This window comes from Schistocerca nitens, chromosome 10 (genome assembly GCF_023898315.1).
Source record: "Schistocerca nitens isolate TAMUIC-IGC-003100 chromosome 10, iqSchNite1.1, whole genome shotgun sequence".
NCBI lineage: Eukaryota > Metazoa > Arthropoda > Insecta > Orthoptera > Acrididae > Schistocerca > Schistocerca nitens.
In genome coordinates this window covers 129,607,975-129,632,075 of record NC_064623.1, presented here as the reverse complement: position 1 = coordinate 129,632,075, position 24,101 = coordinate 129,607,975, and the positions used below count along the sequence as shown (strand labels likewise).

The following is a 24,101-nucleotide window of genomic DNA, read 5'->3' as shown; positions in this document are numbered from 1 at the left end:
CTTTACGCGCTTACTGTGACCTCAGAAATGAGGAGACCGACGTGATGCTATCTAGGGTCATACTAGAGACACTGCCCAATACATCTGTGCAAAGCTTTTCGGATTATCATAGTCGTTTCTATTTCGCGACCGATCGGAACTTACTTTCTGGACACCCCTAGTACATAATCTCGACTAGAGCTGCCTTATTCAGCAGTTCATCCCTACTTGTACGGATGTCGCTCCGTCCGCCGTCAGCACCGTCCATAATGGTCATAGTATGGTACTTTTTAATTATCGTATCTTATATTTTATGAAGTTGTTTAGCCATGTTTTCAACCCTCCGCCGCCATAGATTGCTCGCCGACTATGTTGTCCACGTGCATTGCTCGCCAGGCCATCCCAATCGTCGCCTGCTTTTCCCTGTCACGGTCCTCCATCTGCCCGAACGGCGACCTAGGTCTGGGCTTTCCGTAGCTGTCCGCGTCCAGTCCCTGCTGTCGGAACTGGGGTCATTCCCTCTTCTGCCTCCCTTCCGGGTCCGTGCACCTACGCCTCCCTGGTGTTTGTCCCGGCCGTCCGTCCGTCTGGACTTGGCACAGGGACCCAAGGACTCGGTTCCGCCTGTGGCCCTCCGTCGCCGTTTTCTTGCGCTCCTCGCCTCATTTTCGGACTGTGAGACTGTCTACACTGATGGTTCCCTGGTTGATGGTCGCACTGCCTACGCTTTTGCTCACGCTGCCCATGTTGAGCAGCGCTCCTTGCCGGCTGGCTGCAGTATTTTTACTGCAGAGCTGGTGGCCATATTGCGCGCTCTTGAGCATATGCGTTTCTGCTCAGGTAGGTCCATCGTGATCTGCAGTGACTCCCTGAGCAGCCTTCAGGCCATCGAGCGCTGCTATCCCTCTTCTCCTCTGGTGTCCCCTATTCAGGAGTCTGTTTCCGCCATTGCCCGTTCTGGTCGTTCGGTGGTCTTGGTTTGGACGCCAGGTCATGTTGGCATCCCGGGGAACGAACGTGTTGACAGGCTGGCCAAAGGGGCGATCGACGCCCCAGCTTTGGAGATCGGCCTCACGGCTCGCGATCAGCAGCTGGTGTTGCGCCGTAAGGTGCTTGGGATGTGGTCTGCTGAGTGGCGAGGCATGACAGCGCCTAATAAACTGCGGGCTGTCAAGGAGACGACCGATGTGTGGCGCTCCTCCCTGCGGTCTTCTCGCAGGGACTCTGTTATCCTGTGTCGGCTCCACATCGGCCATACATACCTGACGCACGGCCATCTTTTGCGTCAGGAGGATCCCCCCCTCTGTCGGTGTGGGTCCCGGCTGACGGTCGCCCACATTTTATTGGAATGTCCTCGACTGCGCACCCTCCGGCAGTCTTTTAATCTCCCGGGCACTTTGCCTTTGATTTTATGCGACGATGCCTCCATGGCTGACAATGTTTTACATTTTATCCGTGGTAGTCCTTTTTATGGTTCCATTTAGGGGGGTCCTGCACCTTTCCCTTTCTGTGTCTTTTGTCCTCGCGTCTCTCAATATTTGTTGCTGTTTTGGTGTGTTGTCGCATGGTTGCCTCTTTCCCTTTTTTTTGCGGTCAGTCAACCAGTCCCCGGCCATCTTCTTTTCTTCTGTTTCTTCTGTTTATTTGTCTGGTGTTCGTCTGTCCTCTTCTTTTCTGTAGTGTTCGTTGCCTAATTTGTGTTCTTTCGTGCATGGGGGGGGGGGGAGTCTCCTTCCCCCTTGGGGTTTTATCTGATCCGCGACTTTGTCTCGCCTTTTTTTTTTGGAATGGGGGACTGATGACCTTAGCTGTTTAGTCCCCCTTAAACATCCCAACAACCACCACCAACCCTCTATGATGAAGATGTATTATTACGGAATTGTAGCGGAGAAAAGCCTGAAGATGGTCTGGGGAAAAGGCTGAAACCCATTGCTAACGAATAAAAATCTGAACACGTTACCGAGACGGTTTTATCTTATTTTTAGCATTTTATACCGATCGCTGATTTCCTCCAATTGCAGTACTCATGTCCGCAATAGCAACAGGCGCCACTGAATCTCGCAGCGAACAGTGGTCATAACTTTCGGCTCATCAATCTATAACCAACTTCGGACGTTGAGGCACATGAAAAAATTTCGAGTCTCTAATATCTATTATTTGTGGGTGATTGGAAAAGTATATGTAGCAGACGTTGTTAGATCAGTCCATGGACACTATTGTGAGGGAAGCTAGTTGTATGTACCACTCGCAGATTCTCTGTCATCGTGTTTTTTCCCACTGTTATCCCCATGCATTATTTACCCTCTGTTCCAGTTCAAGTTCGTTATCAGATCCATTGAAGTCTAGGATAAATAAGCGTCTTTTCAGCATTGCTTCCTATTTACGAGAACAGACAGCAACAAATCTTGTGTAGTTTGGGCACTGAATGCTTGGTGCCGCTAAGTAACTAGGAACTACGATATACTGTAGCATTCTCGCACAATACACTTGCTGCTTTAAAAATCAGTGCTTACAGAAAAATAACAATCGAATGACTGGCATACTATGATATCTTTTTCATTCAAAGTGTGGGATAGGCACATCACATTTCTAGAAACAATTTTTCATTGAGCATGGTATTTTCTTAAACACGAATTGCTTACAGACGAATGGAAAAACTGATAGCAGCCGACCTCGAGGAAGATCAGTTTGTATTCCGTAGAAATGTTGGAATACGTGAGGCAATACTGTCCCTACGACTCATCTTAGAAGAAAAATTAAGGAAAGGCAAACCTACGTTTCTAGCATTTGTAGACTTAGAGGAAGCTTTTGACAATGTTGACTGGATTACTCTCTTTCAAATTCTAAAGGTGGCAGGGATAAAATAGAGGGGGCGAAAGGCTATTTACAATTTGTACAGAAACCAGATGGCAGTTATAAGAGTCGAGGGGCATGAAAGTGGAGCAGTGGTTGGGAAGGGAGTGAGACAGGGTTGTAGCCTATCCCCGATGTTATTCAATCTGTATATTGAGCAAGCACTAAAGGAAACAAAAGAAAAATTCGGAGTAGGTATTAAAATCCATGGAGAAGAAATAAAAACTTTGAGGTTCGCCGATGACATTGTAATTCTGTCAGAGACAGCAAAGGACTTGGAAGAGCAGTTGAACGGAATGGATGGTGTCTTGAAGGGAGGATATAAGATGAACATCAACAAAAACAAAACGAGCATAATGGAATGTAGTCGAATTAAGTCCGGTGATGTTGAGGGTATTAGATTAGGAAATGAGACACTTAAAGTAGTAAATGAGTTTTGCTATTTGGGGAGCAAAATACCTGATGATGGTCCAAGTGGAGAGGATATAAAATGTAGACTGGCAATGGCAAGGAAAGTGTTTCTGAAGAAGAGAAATTTGTTAACATCGAGTATAGATTTAAGTGTCAGGAAGTCTTTTCTGAAAGTATTTGTATGGAAGTGAAACGTGGACGATAAATAGTTTAGACAAAAAGAGAATAGAAACATTCGAAATGTGGTGCTTAGATGGGTAGATCACATAACTAATGAGGAGGTTTGACTAAAATTGGGGAGAAGAGAAATTTGTGGCACAATTTGACTAGAAGAAGGGATCGGTTGGTAGGACACAGTCTGAGGCATCAAGGGATCACCAATGTAGTATTGGAGGGCAGCGCGGAGGGTAAAAATCGTGGAGGGAGACCAAGAGATGAATACACTAAGCAGATTCAGAAGGATGCAGGTTGCAGTAGGTACTGGGAGATGAAGAAGTTTGCACAGGATAGAGTAGCATGGAGAGTTGCATCAAACCAGTCTCTGGACTGAATATCACAACAACAACATTTTCCTAAACAGAGTGGGTCTTGAAGGAAAAATTACTACCGAGGCAAGTTACAACTATTTACGTACCCTTTGTCAACGGCGACAAGACCAGAGAGTGGCAGGACCATCCTCCTGCGCTGACTCCCAAGATGGTGACGTTGTCGGGGTCTCCGCCGAAGCTGGCGATGTTGTCCTTGACCCAGCGCAGCGCCATCACCTGGTCCTTGAAGCCCATGTTCCCCGGCACCACGCGGTCCCCCGTGCTCAGGAAGCCTGCAGCGCCACACACAAAAATCACCACAGCTGCTTGAAACCTCGACCGTATCGTTCCATAAAATTTGGGGCGAACTGAGGTTATGTCAAAACTGGCTGCCAACATATCTCAATGCAGATCGTCTTGGACGTCTTGCAATATTACTGTCTCGCCTCTTTTTTACAGAAGAGCCTCTAGTGTGCTCCCTGTAGGTCACCGGTAACGTGTTTGAGACTGACATGACAGCACTTTTCGAGTTCACTCGCTCATCAACATACTTTTTATTTCACTTCTTTCGAACGATCTGACGGTCATGAGGAGTTCTTCGTCCCACCTGGTGGCGAACAGTCTAATGGAAAATTTTGAAGAGCGAACACTTCTCTCAGCAACTTATAAACAACAATATTTTGGTGGTATTTTGGCGACACATTTACAGTTTGGCTTCATTTATTTGGACTGAGCCATGGCGGGACTGGCGCCAGGGATATCTTTGGCTTAGGCACTATCGACTCCCTCTGGCTGAAGTTTGGAGCCTGGGCCGGCTCAGAATATAGCGCGCAGTACCGAGTGGAAGGGGGAGAACAACGTTGGGCACGGCACGCGGAAGTGCGCGTATTAGCGAGACGTTGGAGAGACGACAGAGAGCCCGGCGTGCCTGAGTACGGGCGGCGGTTAGCGCTTGATCGTACTGGGGTCAGTAACAGCGGGCCGGCGCTGTGGCTTCACGGCAACCTCGTGAAGCTACGCATGTGCTCGCTGCCGTGAAGGACCACGCTGTTACTATCGGACTAAGCAAAGTCTGGTGTCTTCGCCACACCGATCCAGCAGCTGGCATCATGTTAAGTAATTCAAGTCCTACCAACGGTTAGTGAAGTATAATGATGATTGCTCTTGAGGCAGAAAAGCGTTGCAAGGACGGTGATGTGATATTTCATGCCTATTATGAAGTGTGTGCTTCGCTCCTTACTTCAGTTGGCAAGTGTCTAAAACATTGATACGTGTGCGCAGCCTTACCGAACGATCTATATTCCGTGTCTAAAGATTGCCGTGTGGTACCTTACAGGCCCACATAATGTGTTCCATGTGATGCTTGGGTTTTAATGAGCCAGTTCCGTTTGCATTATTCGTATACGTGGCTCTACTTAAAGGAATGAAATCAATTTTATTTTATCGAAGTAGTTTTCTGTATAAGTTTGAGTATTAAGGTTCCCTGTTGTTGTACAAGCTGCAGTTTTCTAAAACTTGTGGTGGCTCTGCAAGGTTTCCCGGGTTAAATGTTTTAAATAATTCTCTTAAGAATTTTGAGGGATTTCTAGAAGAATGTGTCTTAATTGAAACCGTTTTCTACAATTGTGGTGTAATTCAGCCTTAGTGGCGTAGGTCAGTTTTGATGGGGAAATAACTGGGTTATTATTGATCAAACTGCCTATAACGTTGTAAAGTTGTTTGGAAATATCTCGCCCAGGAGGGTCGGTTTTCAATCTACGTGGAAATAATAATTGATTTCCTGGTTATTTGATTTTCAGTTTATTTTAAATGATTTTCTTGGCCCGAGTGGTGGTTTTTTAAATGTTTGCAAAGAGATTAATTCGCTTGTGGTTTCATATAACAAGCAGTTTGTAAAATTTGGCCTGAGTGGCGGGTTTTTAAATGTTTTTAAGGAGATTAATTCATTTGTGGTTTTATATAACAATCAGTTTGTAAAGTTTGCCTGAATGGCGTTTCTTAAAGAAATTATTATCTGATTTATGATTGTAATTCTCTTAATGATTTATCTGTGATGCAAATAAATATGTAGAAATGAAATGGACACTGTATGGGTCAAGTCCTTCCACTTCCTTTATATTAAAGGTTAAGGAAATTGCAGTTCAAAATAGAAATAACCTACCACTGTCTACCAGAGCTTCTCCTAAGCCTGAACTCCATACGCGAAAAAACAAAATTAAAGAAGGTTGTCTGCATCTTTCAAGCGTCATAGTGCACGAAAGAGCAATGGTATTTCGAAAGCCAGCTCGTATTCACATTTATGTACAGGGCTACTAGTGGCACTTGTTTTACAGGAAAGTGGATGTTCATCTCAGCTTATAAGGAGAGCAGTACAGACGTATGAACAGCGGGGCTTCAAGACGAAATATTTGCGGGAACGTAGGCAGAATACTCCGAAAATGTAAGATTAAATGTTCCATCCACCACAAAAATTCTGTCAAAGAAGAGTTACAGCTTCACAAGGTAGGTATTCGTAAAATTCTGGTGTGAGTGCAGCAGGTCTTATACAAAGCAAACTACACTACTGCCAATTAAAATTGCTACACCAAGAAGAAATGCAGATGATAAACGGGTATTCATTGGACAAATATATTATACTAGAAATGACTTGTGAATACATTTTCACGCAATTTGGATGCATAGATCCTGAGAAATCAGTACCCAGAACAACCACCTCTGGTCGAAATAACGGCCTTGATACGCCCGGGCATTGAGTCAAACACAGCTTGGATGGCGTGTACAGGTACAGCTGCCCATGCAGCTTCAACACGATACCACAGTTCATCAAGAGTAGTGACGCGCATTGCGACGAACCAGCTGCTCGGCCACCATTGACCAGACGTTTTCAATTGGTGAGGGATCTGGAGAATGTGCTGGCCAGGGCAGTAGTCGAACATTTTCTGTATCCAGAAAGGCCCGTACAGGACCTGCTACATGCGGTCGTGCATTATCCTGGTGAAATGTAGGGTTTCGCAGGGATCGAATGAAGGGTAGAGCCACGGGTCGCAACACATCTGAAATGTAACGTCCACTGTTCAAAGTGCCGTGAATGCGAACAAGAGGTGACCGAGACGTGTAACCAATGGCACCCCATACCATCATGCCGGGTGTACGCCAGTATGGCGATGACGAATATACGCTTCCAATGTGCGTTCACCGCAGTGACGCCAAACACGGATGCGACCATCATGATGCTGTAAGTAGAACCTGGATTCATCCGAAAAAATGACGTGTTGCCATTCGTGCACCCTGGTTCGTCGTTGAGTACACCATCGCAGTCGCTCCTGTCTGTGATGCAGCGTCAAGGGTAACCGCAGCCATGGTCTCCGAGCTGATAGTCCATGCTGCTGCAAACGTCGTCGAACTGTTCGTGCAGATCGTTGTTGTCTTGCAAACGTCCCTATCTGTTGACTCAGGGTTCGAGACGTGGCTGCACGATCCGTTACAAAAAAAAAAAAAAAAAAAAAAAAAAAAAAAAAAAAAAAAAAAAAAATTTGGTTCAAATGGCTCTGAGCACTATGGGACTTAACATCGTAGGTCATCAGTCCCCTAGAACTTAGAACTACTTAAACCTAACTAACCTAAGGACATCACACACATCCATGCCCGAGGAAGGATTCGAACCTGCGACCGTAGCAGTCCCGCGGTTCCGGACTGCAGCGCTAGAACCGAACGACCACCGCGGATCCGTTACAGCCATGCGGATAAGATGCCTGTCTCATCTCGACTGCTAGTGATACGAGGCGGTTGGGATCCATGATGGCGTTCCATATTACCCTCCTGAACCCACCGATTCCATATTCTGTTAACAGTCATTGAATCTCGACCAACGCAAGCAGCAATGTCGCGATACGATAAACCGCAATCGCGATAGGCTACAATCCGACCTTTATCAAAGTCGGAAACGTGATGATACGCATTTCTCCTCCTTACACGAGGCATCACAACAACGTTTCACCAGGCAACGCCGGTCCACTGCTGTTTGTGTATGAGAAATCGGTTGGAAACTATCGTCATGTCAGCACGTTGTAGGTGTCGCCACCGGTGCCAACCTTGTGTGAATGCTCCGAAAAGCTAATCATTTGCACATCACAGCATCGGCTTCCTGTCGGTTAAATTTCGCGTCTGTAGCACGTCATCTTCGTGGTGTAGCGCTTTTAATGGCCATTAGTTTATGTGAATGTGGTATCTGTTCTTTCGAGGATGTCCAAACTGCAAGCATGCTTCGCGCTGCTCGCATCCCGTTCTCCTATAGATTTTACAACTCGTGTCCAAGTATATTAGTAATTGTAATAAAAGGAGTGAATCTGCACTTTTCATTATCACATTTTATGTGATCAACAGCATACTCGCCTCGTCCAAAGCAGCAAATCCAACGTGAGAGAGTGCTGTTACTGCACCGAATAGCGAGGGGTAGAAATTAGAAAAAAGTATTAAAACTGACTCGCACTGACAGAGGCAAACTCAAGTCATGCCAGAGAGAGGCAGAAGCCGGAAAGGAGCCATTATGTTGCCAGTGGGTCAGGTTGTAGACACATCATGACACAGTCTGAGAAGTGTGGATACACATTTGGCAGAAAGGAGACTGTGACGTAAACCAAAGGAAGTGAGACATGTGTATTCGTTAGCTCGTAAGAAATGTTGCAAGAAACACTATCTCTTTGACAAGAGCACATAACGAGGAACTGACATAGCAGTTAACAATCTGCTAAATAAATAAAGCAGAACAAGGAGTACCCATGTGTTCATTATGAACTAAGCCTTGTGTCACAGCCTCTTGTGAGCTCTCTTTACCAAAGCCCTCCAGCACAGATCATGAGTTGATCGTTGGGATGGATGGTATTCACAGTAACAGAACTTGATTCCATGATTACAGTCCTAGATTCTCCAGCACCGTCTATGAACTAGCCATAGATGATGGCCTTCAGCTGATGAGCTTCATGCTGCTCCTCCCTACGATCTGCTGATGGAGGAACTGACTGTCTTCCAACAACACCAAACTGCACACTGCTGCCAGCAAAAAGGCTTCTTGGACTAGACGTCCTTGTTCAATACTCAGGAGCCTTTGGGTGCTAAAACCTACCAGTGATGGGGAGGAGATCAACCGATCACACGACTACTGACACCAGGTACATCGAGGGTTATCGTAGAATTTGGAGTGGCGTCGAGGACACTCAGGAAGCCAGTGCGAGATCATTTCAAGCTGGGTAATGGCCGCCACAGCTCGCCGGCAACCCACCGCGGCTCCAGAATCGCTGACACCTTCTCCTGGGAGTTCAACCGATGAGCTCACTCAACGAATATCAGCCACAATCCAACATGCAGCCGAATGAGCAACAGCCGAGGCTGGAGCGAAAGAATGACGTACACATTGCGGATAAGTGACGCTTCAAAGGTCCCCAACAGCTATCCCGACTTCGGACAGAGATGTCTCAGCCCTCTAAATCACTGCATTTCTGCTCGTAATGCGATGAAATACAATCGCGCAATACCTGCGGCAAATACTTCAAACTTTTGGAACACCATTACCATGGAATAAGTGGAAACACAACCATCTGACGGTAATCAGGATGCTGCTTTGAAGTTTGATAATGCATGGAATCGTGCCGTAGAAAAACCTGGAGCTCTGAGCAGCCGGTGTCCTTCTGGGATTCTGCTGTATCAAGATGATCGATCTTGAGCCGTGCATGGCTCGCTCTCCCACCATTTGGTATTTTTATACCCTGTTTTAACGTATTTTCATCTCACCACGATGATTTAAATTACTGGCGTTACTGAATTGCTGTTTTCCCTGACCGTCATCGGCGATAGTAGCGCGTATCGATATATCCCCTCTGATAGGATCTTTGCTCGGCTGCTATGACTTCGCGGTTGTCATCTGTCGTGGCACCAGGCGGAACGTGCGAGGGGGAAAGTTCACGGCGCAGTTCGAATCGTGAGTTGGGCCCTGGCAGTCAGTTGCAACGCGTCTGGAGCGCAGCCCGGGCCAGCCTGTCGCCAGCTTGCATCAACAGTGAGCCCTGCGTGGACATCGCCCGCCCGACCGTTGCCGCCACGCGTCACTTAAGCCTTTTGGTAGATTGTTGGTCGGTCGGTTGGTCCGAGGACATCTCCGTGCGGCGTAGTCGACTGGGTCGTTGGCGGTCTCTGCTCAGTCTCGGAGTCTGTCTGGAGCTGTCTGATCGGTACGAGCATCGTCGCTCGCCGACCCAGGACGTGAAGGTTAAGTGATTTTCAGCATTACGTTGTTGGTTCCGGCGTTGTTGTTGTGGAGGTTTCCTGTGAGCACCAACAAGTGAAGTGTTTGAGATAGCCGTCGTCAGGTGGAACTGATCAAATTAATTTACCCATAGTCATCAGCGGAATTTTCTGCTTTGTGGCCGTTAGTGTTTTGGTTACCTGCCCTGGCCGCTAACGTAATTTTTAGGCAGTGTCTTTTCACCTGTTGTTGCTGCCCAACATGGTGTTTAGCTTTGGCAGCTCAGTTCACATACACGTTTGTTTGGGGATAGTGATACTTGTAATTTTTTGGGGCCTTGAATTCTCGTGTACCTCGTCGTGGAAAGCAAGCGGTTGGTTGGTCGGTCCGTGACTGTCCCTTGGTTGGGTTGGCACGAATTAAGTGTAGTTGGACTCACCACCTGTCTCGCCTAAGTGAAGGAAGGCAGACCGATCCACTGGAGACTCCAGAGTGCCGTTAACTATCCTTTTGGCTGTGTTAATGTTGTTATTACTTAACTGTATTTTATATTTTTAATTTGGCAAGGTTACTTGTGGGCCTTCAGCCCTGGAAACATGTTCTCAGTTTCCTTCAAATCCAAACATTGTCGCCTTCTGCTTTTGAAAGGTTATTGTAATTTCCTCTGAAAGATTTTACAAGTTATTTTGGGGCTTTCGGCGTTGGTGTTGCAAAAAGGAAATTTTTAAACTTGATGTATTGTTTTACCGACTGTTGCAATATATATTTCCTTCATTTGCAGAATTTAACTTTGCGGCCTTCAGCCATCTTATTGCGTTTGTTTATCTCTTTCCGTGCACCTTGTGGGTCATCAGCATCTTAAAACATTGTGGCCTTCTGCCTTCAGTGGTCATCATAGTATATTTGGAATTTTGAAGATTTAATCCGGGCCGCGTGGGATTAGCCGAGTGGTCTAAGGCGCTGCAGTCACGGACTGTGCGGCTGGTCCCGGCGGAGGTTCGAGTCCTCCCTCGGGCATGGGTGTGTGTGTTTGTCCTTAGGATAATTTAGGTTAAGTAGTGTGTAAGCTTAGGGGCTGATGACTTTAGCAGTTACGTCCCATAAGATTTCACACACACACACACACACATTTAATCCGGCGGCCTTCAGCCGCTCCCCATGCTGATTTCATGTATGTATACGATTTCTCTTATTCGTGAATTTAACTGGGTGTCATGTCTTTTCAAAACTGAACTTATTCTAAAGCATCTGTTTGGAGGCCTTCAGTCGCGAAGCGAATTTAATTGTTAGAAATGTGTATTTGTGAACGAAATGATAATAAATTACAATTGTGAAATGAATCCCACCGCAACTCCCATGGCCCTTTCCACAGCCCTAATTACCTGTTATCCCCTACGTAATTTAGCGTGCGTTTCAGGTCCGACATCGATGGGGCGGGCTTTCACCGTGGTGAACGCTCTCAGCATTACACAGACTTGCAGCAAAACACATCCAGTGAAGGAACCCATTTGCAGTGACTCCTGGCTGCACAGTGTATGATATTAAATAGGGCACGTCAGGATTTAGTCGTCTGAAGGTGGCCACAAGACCCTATGCCTAAAGATCATGGCAGAAAATTACTGACACCCAACAGTTCGCTCGAAATTTCTTGGAACAATCAGTATGCAAGGAAAGTTTTGACATTTAAATATCGTCGATAGCTCTTCATCTCACAATATCACCAGCTCACGTTAACTTGAATGAGTTGGATGTTTTTATGTACTCACCCAGTACTCCAAGGCGGTAGTTGAAGGACACATAGACGACGCCCTTCTCTACGAGGAAGTCTGGACGAGCGAAGTCCTCATTGCCCGACAAAATGGCCAGCCCTCCTCCGTGGACCATGAACATCACCGGCAGCAGACCACCGGAGCCCTCTGACGGCAGCTGGTGGACAAAGCACAACGTAGCAGACAGTTCTACTTGGAGATAAAACAGTATCTCTCTTTAAAGAACACTATCCGGACTTGATGATGGATTACAAGAGTACCTAATCCAGACTTGAAGACAGATTGCAAATGTACAGAATGAAAATCACCACAAAGAAAACTTACACGATGAAATTACATGATAACGAAGATATGTTAGCGAAAATAACACAAGGTGCAAAATGAGGAGGATTGGATAATACAGGTTTTTTGGACGCATGGTGATAACTCGAGCAGTAAAAAGGAATTAAGATTGAGTTTTTAAGAGAGACAAAGACATTGGCCGCATGTGACAAGTGAAAATTGGTACGAGACCAGGTCTCGAACCCAGATTTCCCTCTTTATGCGAGTGGTCGCCTTAACTCCATCGGCTGTGTGGACATACTCAGCACCCAATTCAAATTTTCAACTTGTGACTCGCTAGTAGCGTCCACTGTCCATCAACCCCTTTCCTAGCAGATTTTGGCTGAATCCCACAAAAGTTCGGACGAGGTGTACATCCGCACTGACATTACCATGATTCGTCCATGCTCACAGAGATTACTACATATATGTTTGGTATCTGTTCTGTCCGACATGCCAGACAGAACAGACGCCACAATTATACACTGACCGAAAAAAATCGCCACACCAAAAATAATTAATCTACGCTAATGAAATTTCGGGAAAACCTTTGTCTAGGCAATATATTTAAGTGATTAACATTGCAAGATCGTAGGTTAAAGTACGCACGAGATAAGCCATTGCAAATGTGAAATGCTGGTAGATTAGTATCTGGTGTAACAGTCAGAATGTTGAATACAAGCATGGAGATGTTCATGTACTGTGTTGTAGAGGTGCTAGACGTCAGTTTGTGGGATAGAGTTCCATACTTGTTTTACGTATCGTAGAATAACAAACAGGAAAACATGTATCATTCTCACATCTTCATTTATCTTACTAGTCAGACATATATATTACAAAGATTAATGCGCTACAAACACAGGGAAGGTTACATCTACATCACATTTAAGTGCCTGGCAGAGGGTTCATCGATCCACCTTCACAATTCTCTATTATTCCAATTTCGTTTACTGCGCGGAAAGAATGAACACCTATATCTTTCCGTACGAGCTCTGATTTCCCATATTTTATCTTGGTGATCGTTCCTCCCTAAGTAGATCGCTGTCAGCAAAATATTTTCGCATTCGGAGGGACCGAGCGAGGTGGCGCAGTGGTTAGACACTGGACTCGCATTCGGGAGGACGACGGTTCAATCCCGCGTCCGGCCATCCTGATTTAGGTTTTCCGTGATTTCCCTAAATCACTCCAGGCAAATGCCGGGATGGTTCCTCTGAAAGGGCACGGCCTACTTCCTTCCCTAATCCGATGAGACCGATGACCACGCTGTCTGGTCTCCTTCCCCAAAACCAACCAACCAACCAACCATTCGGAGGAGAAAGTTGGTGATTGGAATTTCAAGAGAAGATTCCGTCGCAACGAAAAACGTCTTTATTTTAATGATTTCCAGCCCAAATCCTGTTTCATTTCTGTGACATTCTCTCCCATATTTCGCGATACTACAAAACGTGCTGTTCTTTGAACATTTTCGATGTATTCCGTCGGTCCTATTTGGTAAGGATCCCACACCGCACAGCAGTATTCTAAAAGAGGACGGACAAGCGTAGTGTAGGCAGTCTCCTTAGTAGGTTTGTTACATTTTCTAAATGTCCTGCCAATAAAACGCAGTCTTTGGTTACTCTTCCCCAAAACATTTTCTCTGTGTTCCTCCCCTCAATTACTACGAACTGTCACCTCTCTGAAAGGAAATCATAAATCCAGTCACATAACTGAGACGATATTCCATAAGCACGCAATTTCAGTACAAGCAGCTTGTGTGTTACAGTGTCAAAAGCCTTCCGGAAATCCAGGAATACGGAATCGATCTGAAATCCCTTGTCAATAGCACTCAACTCTTGATATGAATAAAGAGATAGTTATGTTTCAGAGGAACGATGTTTTCTAAACCTATGTTGACTGTGTGTTCGAACACAATATATATCCTAAAATGCTGCTGCATATCGACGTTAACGATATGGGCCTGTCATTTAGTGGATTACTCCTATCTTTCTTAAATATTGGTGTGGCCTGTGCAACTTTCCAGTGTTTGCGTAAGGATCTTTTGTCGATCGAACGGTTGTTAATGGTTGTTAAGTATGGAGTTAATGCATCAGCCCACTCGGAAAGGAACCTAATTGGTATACAGTCTGGACCAGAAGACTTGCTTTTGTTAAGTGATTTAAGTTGCTTTACGACTCCGAGGATATTTACTTCTACGTTACTCAATTTGGCAGCTGTTCTCGATGCGAATTCTGGAATATTTACTTCGTCTTCTTTTGTGAAGGCATTTCGGAAGGCTGTTTTTAATAACTCTGTTTTGGCAGCACTGTCTTCGATAGTATCTCCATTGCTATCGCGCAGAGAAGGCATTGATTGTTTCTTGCCTCTAACAGACTTCACGTATGACCAGAATCTCTTTGGATTTTCTGCCAGGTTTCGAGACAAAGTTTCGTTGTGAAAACTATTACAAGCATCTCGCATTGAAGTCCGCGCTAAATTTCGAGTTTGTGTAAAAGATCGCCAATCTTTGGGTATTTTGTGTCTGTTTGAATTTGGCATCTTTGTTTCGTTGTTTCTGCAACAGTGTTCTAACCCGTTTTGTGTACCAAGGAGGATCAGCTCCGTCGTTCGTTAATTTATTTGGTATAAATCTCTCAATTGCTGCCGATACGATTTCTTTGAATATAAGCCACATCTGGTCTACACATGTTATTAATTTGGAATGAGTGGAGATTGTCTCTCGGGGAGGCGTCAAGTGAATTTTTATCTGGTTTTATGAATAGGAATATTTTTCGCTTATTTTTCTAGGATTTGGGGATTACAGTATTCAACACACGACAACCGTGTGTTGACTAGTCCCTGAATCGTTTTTTGCTGCTCGTTATTAACTCAGGATTATTTATTGCTAAGAGGTCAAGTGTGTTTTACTATTCGTGTGGGCTCATGAACTAACTGCTCGAAATAATTAATGCCGTTTGCGGATGATGCGGGAGTTGTCGTCTGATGATGCCCCATATGTGGTCGATTTGAGACAGATCTGCCGACCGAGCAGGCCATCGCAGCATGTCACTCCCTGTAGGGACTTTTGGGTTACAACAGCGGTATGTGAGCTGGTGTTATCCTGTTATAGGACATCCCCCGGAATGGCAGCGAAACATGTCCAATCACAAGACTGACGCCGATTTGCCGTCGTGGTGCCTGTGATATGCATTGACCGCTCCTACTGTCGGTTTGATAATGTTGACTGGAATACTCTCTTTCAAATTCTAAAGGTGGCAGGGGTAAAACACAGGGAGCGATAGGCTATTTACAATTTGTACAGAAACCAGATGGCAGTTATAAGAGTCGAGGGACATGAAAGGGAAGCAGCGGTTGGGAAAAGAGTGAGACAGGGTTGTAGCCTCTCCCCAATGTTATTCAATCTGTATATTGAGCATAAGAAACATTCGAAACATACATAAGAAAACATAAGAACATAAGAAAAATTCGGAAAGGGTATTAAAATCCATGGAGAAGAAATAAAAACTTTGAGGTTCGCCGATGACATTGTAATTCTGTCAGAGACAGCAAAGGACTTGAAAGAGCAGTTGAACGGAATGGATACTGCCTTGAAAGGAGGATATACGATGAACGTCAACCAAAGGAAAACGAGGATAATGGAATGTAGTCGAATTAAGTCGTGTGATGCTGAGGGAATTAGATTAGGAAATGAGACATTTAAAGTAGTAAAGGAGTTTTGCTATATGGTGAGCGTTCCTGAGCAAGGGAAATTTGTTAACATCGAGTATAGATTTAAGTGTCAGGAAGTCGTTTCTGAAAGTATTTGTATGGAGTGTAGCCATGTATGGAAGTGAAACATGGACGATAAATAGTTTGGACAAGAAGAGAATAGAAGCTCTCGAAATGTGGTGCTACAGAAGAATGCTGAAGATAAGGTGGGTAGATCACATAACTAATGAGGTGGTATTGAATAGAATTGGGGAGAAGAGGAGTTTGTGGCACAACTTGACAAGAAGAAGGGACCGGTTGGTAGGACATGTTCTGAGGCATCAAGGGATCACAAATTTAGCATTGGAGGGCAGCGTGGAGGGTAAAAATCGTAGAGGGAGACCAAGGGATGAATACACTAAGCAGGTTCAGAAGGATGTAGGTTGCAGTAGGTACTGGGAGATGAAGAAGCTTGCACAGGATAGAGTAGCATGGAGAGCTGCATCAAACCAGTCTCAGGACTGAAGACCACAACAACAAACTGTCGTACGAAATCGCACCCCACACCATAACTCCAGGTGTCTATCACGCAGACACCTTGGCCCCAGGTCCTCAACTGGCCTCATTCTAACCAACATAAGGCTATCACTGGCACCGTATAAGAACCAGCTTTCATCAGGAAACAGAACAGACCTCCACCCTGACCTTCAATGAGTTCTCGCTTGACCCACTGCAGTCGCAAACGGTGGTGCTTTGGAGCCATTGGAATGAACGCTAGAGGGTGTCTATCTCGGAGCTGTGCTTGAAGTAACCGAATTGTAACAGTTGGTTGTGTCACTGTGGTGGCAAACGCCGCTCAAATTGCTGCTGCAGATGCGATACGGTGAACCAGAGCCATGTTCCGAACACGCTGGTCTTCCCTTTCGGTAGTGCCACGTCGCCCAGTCTTCTTGCGACTCTACATTACCGTGACCACCACTGGCAGCAGTCTTGTTCAGTGGCTAGATTTTTGCCATGTCTTCCTGGAGTATCGTAGGAGGAACGTAACCCTATTACACGACATCGTTCAAACTCAATAAGGTGTTGATAACGGCGTCTTAAGGGCACTCTTGGTTCACAGCGATTCACTACATCTAATCTCTAAGGTAGCTAAGCTCACGACTGGTACTACAGGTATTTAAGACACACCTTATCTGCATCCTAATAGTGGTGGTACTAGCGCCACATGCGACTGGCGCTAAATTTGAATATACGTCATCTTTTAGATGTAGAAACACGCCGACCAACTTTCTTTTATGTCGCATAACATCTTCTTGATTTGTGATTTCGTTTCTGTCAGTGTATACAGAAATAAGATTAAAAATTACGATAGTAAACTATCCAGAAAAACAAACCCTTATTACGCAGCCAGCTGGGGTTGGAATTAAGAAAGAAACTGGAGTGTTTTTCTTTACAGCAGTGAAAGCTACAGAATGGAGAAGAAAGGAAGAGATAACATTGAAACACTCGAGATGTGGGTTTCGAGTAGAATGAATAAAATACACTCAAGTTCAGAAAAATCAGAGCACCCTGAACGACTAGAGACAGGACGTTCATATTCACAGGACATGTACATTAGTATGTCCTGCAGCAATTATTAGCATTTCAGACACCTCAGTTTAGCATGTGTCTTGTTCCCTAGTACGCACAGGATCCAACATCAGTCCTGATAACTTGTTACATGCGGGATGGCATCGACGCCTTATAGGCGGGAATGGCGTCCTGTGGTATAGCCATCCACCTCGTTCCAAAGTTCATCTGTGGTGGTTAGCATTGGGTCACTTCACTGCACTCGTCGTTCACAATATCCCACACATTTTCGATTGGCTACAAGTCTGGTGATCTGGCGGGCCAGGACAAAAGGCTGACATCCTGTGACACCAAGAAGGCACGTGTTCGTGTAGAAACATGCGGACGTGCATTATTGTCTTGCTGAAAAGTGGGGTATGCTGCCGAAAGGGTATGGCTTCAGGTCACAGGATGTCATTGTTATACGTCACGCTGGTTGAGTGTACTGGACACGCAGCAGCTGCGATTTGTGGTTGTACTCAACAGCACCCCACACCACTGGGCCTTGACTTGGCGCTGTATGTGTTGTGCAATACTGTGATGCCGCTCCCTCTGTCTGTGGCGAACCAAAATGCGGCCATCATTTTCAAACAAACAGAACCTAGATTCGTCTCAAAATGATGCCGTTCCCGCCCCCTGTGACATTGTTTCATACACGATTGCTGTCTAACATGTTTCTGCACATTCGCAAAAGGAGGCAGAGATGTCGACAATGCCCACGTAATCTGTGCCGTAATTAGCCACGCTGGACTGTCCACCCCTGATAGCGTATGTTGTGTTACAGTGTTCCACCGTTGCGCCAGAGCCGAGGAAGAGGCAGATCCGTCCTGTAGTGCCGTGTCGATATTCTAGAGGGTGGTCGGTGGTGCGACTTGACCCATCTTGTCGTGCCTTCGCTGAACCATTCTGAACACCCCAGTTGCACTGCCGAAACACTCCGTCCCGTACGAGCAGCAGTTTCCCGGATGGACGCATCACATTCTCTCAAGCCAATACATCTACATCTACATGATTACTCTGCAATTCACATTTAAGTGCTTGGCAGAGGGTTCATCGAACCACAATCATACTATCTCCCTACCATTCCACTCCCGAACAGCTTGTGGGAAAAACGAACACCTAAACCTTTCTGTTCGAGCTCTGATTTCCCTTATTTTATTTTGATGATCATTCCTACCTATGTAGGGTGGGCTCAACAAAATAGTTTCGCATTCGGAAGAGAAAGTTGGTGACTGAAGTTTCGTAAATAGATCTCGCCGCGACGAAAAACGTCTTTGCTTTAATGACTTCCATCCCAACTCGCGTATCATATCTGCCACACTCTCTCCCCTATTACGTGATAATACAAAAGGAGCTGCCCTTTTTTGCACCCTTTCGATGTCCTCGGTCAATCCCATCTGGTAAGGATCCCACACCGCGCAGCAGTATTCTAACAGAGGACGAACGAGTGTAGTGTAAGCCGTCTCTTTAGTGGACTTGTTGTCTTCTAAGTGGCCTGCCAATGAAACGCAACCTTTGGCTCGCCTTCCCCACAATATTATCTATGTGGTCTTTCCAACTGAAGTTGTTCGTAATTTTTACACCCAGATACTTCGTTGAATTGACAGCCTTGAAAATTGTACTATTTATCGAGTAATCGAATTCCAACGGATTTCTTTTCGTTATTTAGCGTCAACTGCCACCTGCCACACCATACAGCAATATTTTCTAAATCGCTTTGCAACTGATACTGGTCTTCGTATGACCTTACCAGACGGTAAATTACAGCATCATCTGCAAACAACCTGCTCAGATTGTCACCCAGGTCATTTATATAGATCAGGAACAGCAGAGGTCCCAGGACGCTTCCCTGGGGAACACCTGATATCACTTCAGTTTTACTCCATGATTTGCCGTCTATTACTACGAACTGCGACCTTCCTGACAGGAAATCACGAATCCAGTCGCACAACTGAGGTGATAGCCCATAGGCCCGCAGCTTGATTAGAAGTCGCTTGTGAGGAACGGTGTCAAAAGCTTTCCGGAAATCTAGAAATACGGAATCAACTTGAGATCCCCTGTCGATAGCGGCCATTACTTCGTGCGAATAAAGAGCTAGCTGCGTTGCACAAGAACGATGTTTCCTGAAACCATGCTGATTACGTATGAATAGATCGTTCCCCTCGAGGTGATGTTTGAATACAGTATATGCTCCAAAACCCTACTGCAAACCGACGTCAATGATATAGGTCTGTAGTTCGATGGATTACTCCTACTACCCTTCTTCAGCACTGGTGCGACCTGCACAATTTTCCAATCTGTAGGTACAGATCTATCGGTGAGCGAGCGGTTGTATATGATTGCTAAGTAGGGAGCTATTGTATCAGCGCAATCTGAAAGGAACCTAATCGGTATACAATCTGGACCTGAAGACTTGCCCGTATCAAGCGATTTGAGTTGCTTCGCAACCCCTAAGGTATCTACTTCTAAGATGCTAGCAGCTATTCGTGTTTCAAATTCTGGAATATTCCATTCGTCTTCCCTGGTGAAGGAATTTCGGAAAACTGCGTTCAATAACTCCGCTTTAGCGGCACAATCGTCGGTAACAGTACCATCGGCACTGCGCAGCGAAGGTATTGACTGCGTCTTGCCGCTTGTGTACTTTACATACGACCAGAATTTCTTCGGATTTTCTACCAAATTTCGAGACAATGTTTCGTTGTGGAACCTATTGAAGGCTTCTCGCATTGAAGGCCGTACCAAATTTCGCGCGTCTGTAAACTTTAGCCAATCTTCGGGATTTCGCGTTCTTCTGAACTTCGCATGCTTTTTCCGTTGCCTCTGCAACAGCGCTCGGACCTGTTTTGTTTACCACGGGGGGTCAGTTCCATCTCTTGCCAATTTATGAGGTATAAATCTCTCAATTGCTGTTGCTACTATAGCTTTGCATTTGAGTCACATCTCGTCTACATTTGCATAGTCAGTTCGGAAGGAATGGAGATTCTCTCTTAGGAAAGCTTCTAGTGACACTTTATCCGCTTTTTTAAATAAAATTATTTTGCGTTTGTTTCTGGTGGATTTGGAAGAAACGGTATTGAGCCTAGCTACAACGACCTTGTGATCAATGATCCCTGTATCAGTCATGATTAGCTCTGGATTGTTTGTGGTTAAGAGGTCAAGTGTGTTTTCGCAACCATTTACAATTCGTGTGGGTTCGTGGACTAACTGCTCGAAATAATTTTCGGAAAAAGCATTTAGGACAATCTCGGAAGATGTTTTCTGCCTACCACCGGTTTTGAAGAAGTATTTTTGCCAACATATCGAGGGAAGGTTGAAGTCCCCACCAACTATAACCGTATGAGTGGGGTATTTATTTGTTACGAGACTCAAATTTTCTCTGAACTGTTCAGCAATTATATCATCGGAGTCTGGGGGTCGGTAGAAGGAGCCAATTACTAACTAGTTCGGCTGTTAATTATAACCTCCACCCATATCAATTCGCACGGAGTATCTACTTCGACTTCACTACAAGATAAACCACTACTGACAGACACAAACACTCCACCACCAATTCTGCCTAATCTATCTTTCCTGAACACCGTCTGAGACTTCGTAAAAATTTCTGCAGAACGTATTTCAGGCTTTAGCCAGCTTTCTGCTAATGCGCCCTCTTTCAAGCTCACTGACAGTACGGTTCGTGCATACGTCTGCGAGGCATCCTGCAACTGTGCTCAAGTCACACTGACCCACTACCTTCGGTTTATAACAACGAGAGCTGCAGGCACGTTTTACCGGTAGGTGGTGTTGCGCCACGATATCGATGCTGACCTTGAACCAGTGGGCCGACATGGTTCAAAGCTAATCATTTCTGTAGAGCATACTAATGCACATGTCCTGCGAATATGAACGTCCTATAGTTCAAGGTGTTCTGTTTCCCCTGAACATGAGTGTAAAATGGGTGAACAAAGTGAAGATCTGTGAAATAGGGGGAAGTGTAAAGGGGGAACAAACAAATCTCGTAAATCTGGTTAAGAAGTGACAAAAGATTTGACATGAAATTACAATTAGCTTCTTACAGGCGTTGATAAATATCAGCGGGAGCAGTTGAAAACGTGTACCCCCATTGGGACTCGAACCCAGGATCTCCTGCTTACATGGCAGACACTCTATCCGACTGAGCCACCAAGGACACAGGGTGACTGCAGGGATCTATATATGGTGTGCTCCCCGTGAGACCCACAGTTCCAACTTACTGTCCGCGCCTGTAAGCAGCTAATGGTTTGGATTTCATTGTAATTCCATTGTTCGAGAGCTACAAGATCACCAATGGTATCTGTTCTTTCGGACATGTCCGAAATAACAGATACCATCTTGACAGGGCATATCCTCCAAGAATAAGGAATTCTAATTAATGCTGACATGGAAAGGATGAGGCGGAGGCAGCAATGGCGTCAGGAACCTGCCAAAAGGCAGAACACTCTATCAAGATGAAAGTATCCTAATCGATTTCTGCTGTCAGCAAAGGGAAATTATGCTGAAACAGGAGCTCTGTGACTTTTGGAATACTTCTCAGGAATGCATGAAATCTGTTCTTCAAGAGATATTTTCTCGCCACATAACGAAGTACACATTCGGACTACTATTTCATTCAATTGCAGATCTAGTGCTCGGTTCTAGAAGTCGCAGTCTGTTCATAATTCACGTCCGTGAATTTGAAACTGCGTTTTATCATCGGCATCTCTGTTGGATAGGGAGTGGAGCCGACAGTGACGCCTGCACCATCTCCATATTTCTTTTTAGTTTATCGAATAAAGGGAACATAAGGAAGGTTCAGGAGTGAGAATAAAATTCAGAGTGAAAGGGTATCTGTAACAAGGTTCACTGATCACATTGCCGTCCGCAGTGAAGAACTGCAGTACCAGTAGAACCAAATGAACAGTCAAATGGGCACAAATATGAATAGAGCGTAAACCAATGAAACGCTAAAGTAACGTGGATTATTATTTTATATGTTAGCAATAATGGGATTAGCGATAAACGTCACACTGAAATTCGAGATCACGATGTAGATGAAGTGAAGCACTTCTGCTCTCTAAGAAGCAAGATACAGTATGGTGAACGAAGCAAAAGATGCATAAAAAGCATATTATGTAGCTTAATAATGCCCAGTGGTGTAAAATTAGCTACTTGCTAAATCCCTACATCGCACCTCACAAGAAAAATGAGCTAAGGCAAAAAAACTGTAATTTTTATTTTTCGTCACTGGGAAAGAGGCGTGAAGTGCCCCAACGTGCACGAGGAATTTCTAGTCACTACTCCACAGTTTACCCACTTCCTCCACTTGTGTCAGTTTTCTGCGGGCTGCTTCATGATTCGCCACGGGACCGCGCTGCTACTAGGGTCGCAGGTTCGAATCCTGCCTTGGGCATGGACGTGTGTGGTGTCCTTAGGTTAGTTAGGTTTAAGTAGTTGTAAGTTCTAGGGGACTGATGACCTCAGATATTAAGTCCCATAGTGCTTAAAGCCATCTATGGTTTCCTGTAACTCTTCCCCTATAGCAGTGGCCTTGCAAGGACCTCGGTGTTCCGAAGATGAAAGGTGTAGACCTCCTTGATGCCATGCTCTACTATCGCTGATTTTGCTGTCTGTCCCAGCGACACATGCCTGATGTACACCTCGCAGCTTTTCGAAATACAGCGCTGTATTCGCCTGTTGTATTCTTGGGCCCATTGTATTCTTGGCCGCATTTGCAGGCGATGCTGTATATTCGCCGTACGTTGATTTTTAGGGTAGCTCTTTCGTCTTCTGCGGTGGTTGAAAGATGTTTTTTTATGATTAACTATTAAAGTAGCGTCGCAGTTTTATCTGAGAGCGATCCCAAGTAAGAAAGGAAAACAAGTATCTTATCTTCTTCCTTCTCTTGGAAGTTTGCTGCATCTTTTCTCTTCTTGAATGCCCCACTAACCTGTGCTTCCGTGTACTCATTTTTACGGAACACTATTTTGAGGTGTTGCAGGTCGACTTAGAGGCTTTCTTTATCACAGGTGACGCGCTCTCTATGTACCAGAGTGGACAGCACAGCGCTGGGTGGAGGCAGCTTATTGCATGCAGGTACAACTCGGTATTGGTCTTCTTCCTATACAGGGTGTTACAAAAAGGTACGGCCAAACTTTCAGGAAACATTCCTCACACACAAATAAAGAAAAGATGTTATGTGGATATGTGTCCGGAAACGCTTAAGTTCCATGTTAGAGCTCATTTTAGTTTCTTCCACCTACGCTCAATGGAGCACGTTATCAGGATTTCATACAAGATACTCTACCTGTGCTGCTAGAACATCTGCCTTTACAAGTACGACACAACATGTACGATGGAGCTCCTGCACATTTCAATCGAAGTATTCGTACGCTTCTCAACAACAGATTCGGTGACCGATGGATTGGTAGAGGCCTCCACGCTCTCCTGACCTCAACCCTCTTGACTTTCATTTATGGGGGCATTTGAAAGCTCTTGTCTACGCAACCCCGGTACCAAATGTAGAGACTCTTCGTGCTCGTATTGTGTACGGTTGTGATACAATACGCCATTCTCCAGGACTGCATCAGCGCATCAGGGATTCCATGCGACGGAGGGTTGATGCATGTATCCTCGCTAACGGAGGACATTTTGAACATTTCCTGTAACAAAGTGTTTGAAGTCACTCTGGTACGTTCTGTTGCTGTGTGTTTCCAT

The 24,101-nt window shown here is 45.2% G+C and overlaps 1 protein-coding gene across 1 annotated transcript in view; it reads right to left on the bottom strand.

The window, feature by feature from the left end:
* The window catches only part of LOC126210344 (esterase FE4-like), a 107,174-nt gene that overhangs the window by 62,938 nt on the left and 20,135 nt on the right, over window positions 1–24,101 (bottom strand). The window contains exons 3-4 of the mRNA XM_049939559.1: window positions 11,775–11,934; window positions 3,878–4,063 (exon numbers count right to left, since the gene is read on the bottom strand). Of these exons, the coding sequence (XP_049795516.1) occupies window positions 3,878–4,063; window positions 11,775–11,934 (346 nt within the window). The remainder of the gene's footprint in view (window positions 1–3,877; window positions 4,064–11,774; window positions 11,935–24,101) is intronic.